The sequence below is a fragment of the Antrostomus carolinensis genome, unplaced genomic scaffold (assembly GCF_000700745.2).
Source record: "Antrostomus carolinensis isolate BGI_N321 unplaced genomic scaffold, ASM70074v2 scaffold7084, whole genome shotgun sequence".
Classification (NCBI taxonomy): domain Eukaryota; kingdom Metazoa; phylum Chordata; class Aves; order Caprimulgiformes; family Caprimulgidae; genus Antrostomus; species Antrostomus carolinensis.
The window spans coordinates 310-9523 of record NW_010312727.1 but is presented as its reverse complement, the minus strand read 5'-3'; the positions used below and the strand labels follow the sequence as shown (position 1 = coordinate 9523).

Below are 9214 nucleotides of genomic sequence, written 5' to 3'. Positions count from 1 at the left end.
AGATGGTCAGTCACACTGCTGCCTTACCAGGTGGATTTTTTTCCTTCCCTTATCCTGTGCCCTGCAATGAGATGCTCCCTTGCCTGTTAATTATTTTATTTGGCCTTGCTGACACCTGGGCTCTTTAATTAAACTCTCCCATCCCCTCAACTCCTGATCATCTGTGATCTGAGGGCAGCAACCTTCCTTAAACCTCAGAGGAGCCGATTAAAACGATGCAGGCGGATGCTTTATTCCAACATACCGAGGGTGACATGTGCCCTGCAATGAGATGCTCCCTTGCCTGTTAATTATTTTATTTGGCCTTGCTGACACCTGGGCTCTTTAATTAAACTCTCCCATCCCCTCAACTCCTGATCATCTGTGATCTGAGGGCAGCAACCTTCCTTAAACCTCAGAGGAGCCGATTAAAACGATGCAGGCGGATGCTTTATTCCAACATACCGAGGGTGACAACAGCGAGCGCTTTCGCAGGCATTTCGCCCCCAGATGCTCCCTGCCAGCATTTGGCATCCGCCGTCCGTGCAGAACGATCCCCCATCTCCAACGGGGGAGAAGCTGGGGCTTTGCAGCCAGGTTAGTGATGCGGTGGGTGAGGAGGGATGGGGTGAAACGTGGTGATCAGGTGGGTTTCTCGGCAGTGGTGCTGATGAGCAGTGGGATCTAGCTGTGTATCCCAGCCCTAGGGCTGCTGGAGGGGTTTGGTGGATGTGTGAGAGCTGCTGAGCCCCATCCTGCTGGGTTGGGGCTGCTGTAGGGTTTAGGTGGATGTCAGAAAGCTGTTCCGAGCTACGCTGCTGCTCAGAGAGAGGTGGGGAGGAGGGGAGGGGTGTCCAAGTGTGACTTTCACCCCGTGCAGGGGGTTGTCTCTGAAGAAGACTGCTCTGCTCTCTCTCCAGAGCCTCTCTGACCACTCTGTCAGCACAGACCCACCACCGGAGAGGACAGGGCGAAGGCAGTAAGTATCTTTTTCTCTATGTCTGTCTGCAGTGCCTCTGTGTTCTTTTTTTTTTTTCCCCTGGCTTTTTCTGTATGTGAATGGATGGTCTTAATCCCTTGAAGCCCCTCAGATCTCTTGGTTGTTTTTTTCTTGTTCTTTTTTAACCTTTTGTGCTGCTTATTTTTTTCTATTGGGATGGCTTCTTTATCTTTGTTCAGGTGATCTCCTGGGGTGGTTTGATAACCTGTATGTCATAATCACACCCCTCCCTTTAGGGAGAAACCCCTAAAACATATCCATGATGAGACTGGCAATTCTCCTTGACCTCCTGGTCCTTTCATAGGAGGGGGAGGTAGGATGAATGATGGAGCAGGAGGCAAAAAACCTCACAGAGATGCCTTTACTGGACACCACAGATTAAATTTCTAAAGTCAAAACTGACTGGCTTTATTTGCAATCAGAGGAAATACCCCTGGGTATGTCAGCCTGGCAGTGGGAATTGCTTTCAAAGGAAATATAGGTCTTGGCGTCCATGAAGTCAGATGGACTTTGGGATCCCAGGGAAGTTGGGTGCTGCTCAGCTGTGCAGTTGGTTGTTGTGGGGGGTGAGCAGAAGGCTGTTTCATAACAGTACCCCAAAAACCAGGCTGCTTGGGGAGGCTGGAGGGAGAGGGCACCCAGCTCCACTTCCCACTGTCACTTCAGAGCAGCAGTGGGACAGAGGAGTAGGGGCTGCTGGGCTGTAGGGAATCATGTGCTGTGGCCCCACATGTGGGTGAGGCTGTTAATGAGGAAATTTAAAGGGGCTTAAGGAATTACAAGGATTGATTTCAGTTAAAGCGCATCGAAGCAGCCGGTCAGGGTAAGGATTAAGGAAATGCACTCACTGGCATGTAGCGCAATCCCAGTTCCATTAATTTAGTTGGGAAGAGGCTTTGTGTGTTTATAATGTAATCAGGTTTTAAAAGGGATGTTGCACTGGGCGGCCCAAGCTCTGGGATCTCCCCAGGCCCCAGACGAGCAGGGTCCTGACTTCCTCGCACAGTCTCTGCTCTCATCAGTTCCTTTGTCTCCTCCTCGGTTGGTCCCTCTGGGCAAGAGGACATGGAGGTTATCTGGACCTTGGCCCCTGTCCTGGCAAACAAGAAGCCTTTGCCCTTTGTTCACTCTATAGTCCTGCCCTCTGTCCTCTTGATCTCCTGGCTGGTGGATCTCACCTTTGCTCTCTGATGTGAGATTTGTTCAATCAGCTGCCTGTGTGCCCAGGCTCGGGGGGACCCTGCCATCCCCTCTGTCCCTCCTTCCCTCCCCTTTGCAGACAGTGCATCTCCTGGGTAGCTCCTTGCAGGCTCCCACCACCCCGAAGAGGAGATGCTTTCTTTGAGTTATTTTTGTGTGAGTGTTTGAGCCTGTGATGGTGAAAGGACCAGCATCTGCAGACACGTGAAGTCCTCCTGTTATTTTATTTGCAGTACCAGCTTTTCCATGATGCCTGGCCAGTAACATCAGCCATGACCTGGAGGGACAGGGACAAGAGGTAGTTTGGTCTTCTTAGCGAGGTCAGCTCGGAGCTCTGCCTGTTGAGGAGAGACCTTCAGAGGTGTTGAATGATGAGTGCGATAATGCCAACTCCTGCTGCTCCGTGGTGAGCTGCGACGCCAAACTCAAATCACTTTAGACCCGAAGCTGGACTTAACCCTCGGTCCTGGTCTTACAAGGAAATGTGGTCTCTCCTCTGTGATCATCCCTCAACTCTGAACATCTTCCATTGAGAAACCGACCTTCCACGCTAGGAGGCAAGGATCAAATGGGTTGAGGACCCCTGGCCATCTTTTTTTTTTTTTTTTTTTTTTTTTTTAAATTTTCACAGAGGATTCTCTGATCTATTTTTAAGTGCCAGGACATGACACAGTAAATCCTTCCTCTCTGCACTCCTGCTAACAGTCCCGACTGCTGTCCAAGCCAGCCAGTTAAAGGGTTAACTCTAACTGGATGCCTGAATGGCTGCCTTACTGATCCCACGGAGGTAACTGAAAAGACACGATGCATCCCTCACCCCTGTCCATCCTGTCGCTGTCTACCTCGTCCAGCGAGGCTTTCAGCTTGCTGCAGTGTCCCCTCTTCCCTCCTGCCCTTCCCTTGCCTCTCCACCTCTTCTGAACCCAGTTTCTCTCCCTCTTTCTCCTGTGTCCTGTCTTGGAAGTCCTCATCTAGAGATTGGTGTTCCATGAGACACAGCAGTGGTGCAGCATCTCTGTCCCCTATTCGCTCTGGTTCCCTGCTGCAGTCCCTTGATCTCAGGCATCAGAGAGCAATCAGAGCAGCATTGCGGTAATGCATGGCACACCTCTTGCTGAGAAATTCTTGAGCTTGCTAGAAAAAAAATCAGGGCAAGGAAGAGAAAGGTTGGAAGCAGGAGGTATCAGGAACGGTACCAGAAAGATCCTATAGCAGAGTCGGTGTCTGTTTGGGCACAGCAGGTCCAGCATGCTCAGCCAGGAACAGGACACTTTGCAAGTGGTATTTTTGCACCCATGTTTGAGGTCGATGTGACGTAGCCTCCTGGGACCACTGGTTGTTGGTCCATATTTTGAGGCTGTGCAACGATTTCTGCAACTGAAGATCTTCAGGTTCTTGTGCTTCTTAAATGCTGCGAGCTGCCTGTGCTGTGCCAGGGAGACACTCGTTGCATTTAATTAACATTTAATTTGCTTTGAGATTACATTAAAATGTGCAATAATAGTAACTCTCCGAAGGGCGGGAGGAGAAGGGGGAAACAGGCGTGCTACAGCTTGGCTCAGTTGCTGGTGCTAAAGTGTTCTGCAAGAATTACATATGGAAGGGGAAAAAATACTGTGCTTCCCTCTGCAGTCACAAAAAGTATTTGGCATCTGTTTGGCAGCAGGGCTTGGAGAAAGGTTTTCTCCAGCTTGGAAATGGGTCAAGCAGCTGAGAAGTGGAGACTAGGTCGCTAAATCCTTCTTCTGTGGTCTGGGGGAGAGAACAGCCTCATTTGATGTCTGGGGAATGTAGTGGAAGGGATGTCCTTGGGCTTGGAGAGGCAAACAGTGGGTTCTGCCCTTCTAGAGACCATGTAAAACTGGTAACCATCACCTATATATGTTTTTGAGAGGAGATGATGCCAGTCCTGTACAGTGCATGTGTGTGTTGCGTTTCCCTCTCCATCTGTGTTCCTCCCTGTCCCAGGTTTATGTAACGAAGGATGCTGCGGACACGCCGGCTATCCTGGGAAGGGGCTGGTGAGGATGTGAGGGGCCAGCGAAGGAGCCAAGGGCTAGTTTGAAATTTAGAGGAAAAAAAGCAATAAAACCATTTTCTGCCTGGATAAGCCTGTCAGGAAAGAAGCAGTTTTACTCTGCTTATTCAATCCTGAGTCTAAAGAAGTTGCTTGGGATCTCAGCCCGGGTCACCTTGCAGGTGCCTTGCTCCCTCTCTTCATCCTCCAGCCCCCTCCTTCCCTCAAGCCCTGCTATTTGTGCCATTTCTGGTGCTGCTGGGTTGTGGTGACTGATTTGTGGTGGAGCAATACCAAAGAGCCCTTTGCTCTCCTCCCACACCTGACCAGAGCAGGTCTTTCCAAGAAACCATCCCAAAGCGCAGCCTTTAAAAGCCTTTTTGCCAGTCAGAGCAGCTGAGTGACTGCTGTGGGTAACCTTCAGCTGCTTTGGTGCTGTCTTCATCCTTACTGTCTGCTTAGCATCCTACTGGAGATGTTTCAGGGTCCCTCCCACAGATGAGGGAACCAAAAAACACATGTTTGATGGAGCATGGAGGCACTGAGTGGTTTTTTTGGTTTTGTTGGTTGGTTGTTTTTTATTTTTGACACTCTGGCTAAACTTATAATCATCATCTTCTTTGATTTTCCCCTGCTCACACCCCTGCTCCCCCACATCGACCACAGGAACAGAGGGATGAGGACTCGCCTGGGCTGCCTGTCTCACAAATCAGACTCATATAATGATTTCACAGCTATTCTTCCGGACAAGCCCAACCGGGCTTTGAAGTGAGTATAGCTGCAGCATCCCACCCAACCCCATTTCTGTCCTTCTCCTCCCTACCCACCACCCACTCTAGTATTATCTTCCTTTTATTGTACTTTGTATAAGCTTTGAGTAGTTCTTCTAGCCACAAGGAAGGAGGAGAACAAAGCAGCGCTGCTACAGCAGGAACAGCCTCAGAAAATACCTGGATCTTTGATATGAGTTCTCCCATGAGACAGAACACACACATGGTCCTTGCTGCTGTACTTGGGTCATGTCTGCATGTATTTGAAGATGTAATTTATCCCTCTGTCATCACAAATCAAAGTCTGAGCAGTTGACTCGATATAAGAGGTGACCAGCGATTTTAGGTCACAGTCCTCCTTAGCTAAGCCTTGTTATTAAAAGTTACCAAAAAGTCCCATATTAGTTTGCACAACACTTAAGGAAGATGTTTCAGACAATCCAGTCCTGATTTGAGATGAGTGGGATGGGATTCATCTGATCACAAGTTACTGCTTACGTCTAAGCTAAGAGCCTAACCTTCCCTTTAAAGTCAGGAGAGAGAAATAAACACTTCTGTAGGGCTGGGTTTCACTTCACTTCACTTCTGGCATTTACAATGTAAACGTCTACATCTGAACTCGTTCCTTGGGCTTCTGCTTAGAGTCAATGAGGAAAAATTGTTCCTTTTTTGAATGTGATTCATCTGGCCTATTTTACCCGCCTACTTGAGGATGTGAGGTGAAGAGAGTCATGTCCCTGCAAGTGCTTTGGTGTCTCCTCACTGACTCTAAAGGGAGTCCAGGGTGACTTGCTCACCTGGAGACCTCTACACTGTAGACCTCCAAAGTTAAGTGAGAAGAAGCCAGCCTTCCTCGGTGTCCTTATCAAACAGCCCCACAGGGGATGAGCAGCCATGGGTTGTCTGTAACTTGCCTGTTCCTTTCTTTACAGAAGGCTGTCAACAGAAGAAGCAACAAGATGGGCAGACTCTTTTGATGTCCTTTTGTCCCATAAATGTGAGTAGAAATCAAATTCCACCTTTTTTCCCCCCCTTGTACACTCAATACTGGTTGTAGCCAAGGCAAACAAAGGATGCATTGCGTTGGCCAGCACAGGAGTGGTCCCTGGAGTAGTTGCTTCTGACCCACCAGGTAATGGTCGCAGTCATTTATAGGTAGGACATGCCCTCTGGTTAAAAGGTGAGGGAGTGAGTTTCTGTGGGTTCCCTTCCAGGTTTTTCTCCTCACTGAGTGATCACAACTGATGATAAAGGAATCAACCCAAGGTCTTGCCTTCTCCAGCTCCTGGGGATGCACTGGAGGCAGGACCATGCCCTCTGGTTAAAAGGTGAGGGAGTGAGATTCTGTGGGTTCCCTTCCTGGTTTTTCTCCTCACTGAGTGATCACAACTGATGATAATCAACCCAAGGTCTCACCTTCTCCAGCTCCTGGGGATGCACTGAAGGCAGGACCCCAAGGCTGTACCCATGCATACTGTCCTTTGGCATGTGTCCCTGGGTCCAGTCACTCCACACAAGCAAATGGCAGGTTCTCAGCTCAATAAAGCCCCCTGAGACCCCCAACACTGGCTTATCTCCCTCTTCCTCCAGCTGCTCTGCTGAGCTTCGACACGGCATAGCAGCACAGCCTCTGCTGAGAGTGCTACGACACCTCAGCGTACGTTGTTCAGTAACCTTGAAGAACTTGCTCTGTAGCAGAGAAATCATGCATGGTGGTAGCCCAAATCATGCATGGTAGCCCTCATCATGCATGGTAGCCCAAATCATGCATGGTAGCCCTCTAGCAGGCTCTAATTTACAGCAACCAATGCAAACCTGAAAATTTCACACCCTGAAACCTTAGGCAAATATATAATCAGTGCACCTCGCTCCATTCAACAGATCAATTGTATCAGTTCTGTTCAGAAAATATTATCCTGCTTCACCAGCATTCTCATGCTGAGAAATTATAAACAAGACAGCAAAAGTTCACAGTATAGGTTCATTAATGTGTTTCTGTTGGAGAACAAAACAAGAGCGAGTCGAGATTGGGGAGAAGTCAATGTGGGCGGTGAACTATTTTATTGCAATAAGGAACTGTCTGGTTTTCTTAGAGATTCAGGTTTTTCCATGCTTATATTTTAAAATGTAAGTGTAGAATTACAATATTATTTCAAATAAAGGGTAATTTTGCTGGATTTCTACTGAGATGACAACAGTTTTGGCAGGAAATTAAGTGACAACTTTAAACAGGCTGGTTGTCCAAGGCAGAAAAAGCAATATATAATTTTAGCAGCAATATCTTGTTGAGATCATTGCTCTTGCAACCAGTAGGTGTAGCTGGGTATGGTTAAGCAGGAATGTTTCTTTTGTCGAAATTCCAAACAAGAAGGGAAAAATGCACCAGAGAGACTTAGAGGGTGCCTGGGGGATGAGGAGGGGGGAGGACAAGGTATTCACATCAGTGTTACAATTCTGTGCTTGAGCCCCTGTTCCTCCTTCACCACTTCAAAAGCTGATACAGATTGCAACCAAAGTGCTTTGGTTACAACAGCCAGTGAATTTACGCATCTATGTACTGACATTATACAGACTGTTCCCTCTTCAGCTGACTGCTGCGAATGCGAAATCAAACCTTAGTTCAATTATTTCATCCACCAGCCTCCACAAGAGTGTCTGTTTTTATTAATAAATTAGCCTTAGAGAGTGATAAATGAATTATCAGAATCTTTCCCGTCTCTAAGAAGGGAAAGTAATTCTGATAACTCTCTGGAACCTAATGAAAAATATTCAGTTCCTAATAGCAACAGAAGGTGGTTTTTTAAAAAATTTAAATTAATCTTTTTTTATCAGCTGTCATGGTGACATTGCCTGGTGATCAGTGACAAAAAAATTTGTTGTTTAATAAACTATTTTTGAAAGGAATATATTACAACTGCTCGGCACGGCAGAAACACACTATTAGAAACGTGTGCTGATGTCAGGTAAGGGAGTCTTGTGCCTGAAATATCAGAGTAAGAGAAGCAGCGCCTGGCCTGCCTGCATCTGTCTGTAGTAGAGCTGCCAGCTAATATTCTGTTCCGGGTGCCAAGAGAAGGACAGAACTGTCTCATTTCTCTGTGACTTGCCCAGGTGAACAATATTAACCAGGGAAAATTTGAATTCATGCTTGGGGGCATGGGCTAAGCACCAGCTGGGCTCAGGGAGGGTTTTCCCCTGAGGCTCACAGCATCAGCAGGTAGACTGCTTCTGCTTGACACATCTGCCATAAACTCTTTCTTTGCTAGATGGACAGTTTGTCTGCTTTGGAAGGAGATTGTGATGCTGATTTCAGGGGGTTGAGTATCACTTTCTGCTGCGGTCAGATGCTACAGTGGTTTTGGATCCCTTCCAGCCAACTTGTTCTTTGGGGGAAAAAAAAAATACCAGAGTGCTCAAGGAAGACTCAGGAGCTGGATGTAGGAGCTGAAAATGGGGCAGTCTTTGTGGGTAGCATTGCAAGGGGTTGGACAGATGCAAAAAAGAGCTCCAAGGAGCAAGAAAGTGGATCAGAGCTTCCTAAAAGATTCTCTGAAGAGCCAAGGGCTGACTGGCTGCCCTTGTACGTGGAGGAGGTTGGCAGGACTGCAGTATTTCTTATGGGAAAGGCAAACAAGTTGTACTCGTCCACTTCCTTTTTTCTTCAGTCTCCAAATGGAAGTGACCTGAATGGGTTGTAGTGGTTTCACTTGGCTGGCAGCCAAACACCATGGAGCTGCTTGCTCACCAAAACTGCAATCCTGGAAGAGCGAGAGCCCGAGTGAGTGAGAGTGAGATATTAATTAATATAGAACATATCATATAAGATATGGAATATCCCATTGGCATATCCAAATGTCAATTTGGATTACTGATTTTAATATTCCTCTCTCCCCTGCCCCAACTTTGCACTTGTAGACTAGCAAAACACGAAGTCCTTTGACTTCCAGCAACAATTGAAAACATCAGTATGTTATCAAAATTCTTCTCATAACAAATCGCATACTGAAACCAAAACACAGCACTATTCTAGCTACTGAGAAGAAACCCAGTTCTGTCCCAGCTCTAAATGATGACACAGGTATTGTGCATTATACAGATTCTACAGAGAGTGTCATTATGCTCATTTTTGTCAAATATCCGTTGAAGTGTGATGGCCCCCCCTTCCCTCTCCCGTGATTGTTTTAATGAATGATCTCTGTAGGTGATGTTTGATCCTGACATACTATTTCTGGCAGCATCTTGAGTGGA

General features: G+C 47.3%; 1 protein-coding gene across 1 annotated transcript; it reads left to right on the top strand.

Moving 5' to 3' along the window:
* Positions 1 to 489: 489 nt before the first annotated feature.
* On the top strand, positions 490 to 5963 carry LOC114818536 (regulator of G-protein signaling 8-like; the record flags this gene model as incomplete). Its single annotated transcript, XM_029084767.1, has 4 exons — positions 490 to 576; positions 900 to 958; positions 4863 to 4964; positions 5899 to 5963. Coding segments are annotated over exons 1-4 (313 nt in total), but the record flags the coding sequence as incomplete, so codon positions are not given.
* Positions 5964 to 9214: the final 3251 nt, after the last annotated feature.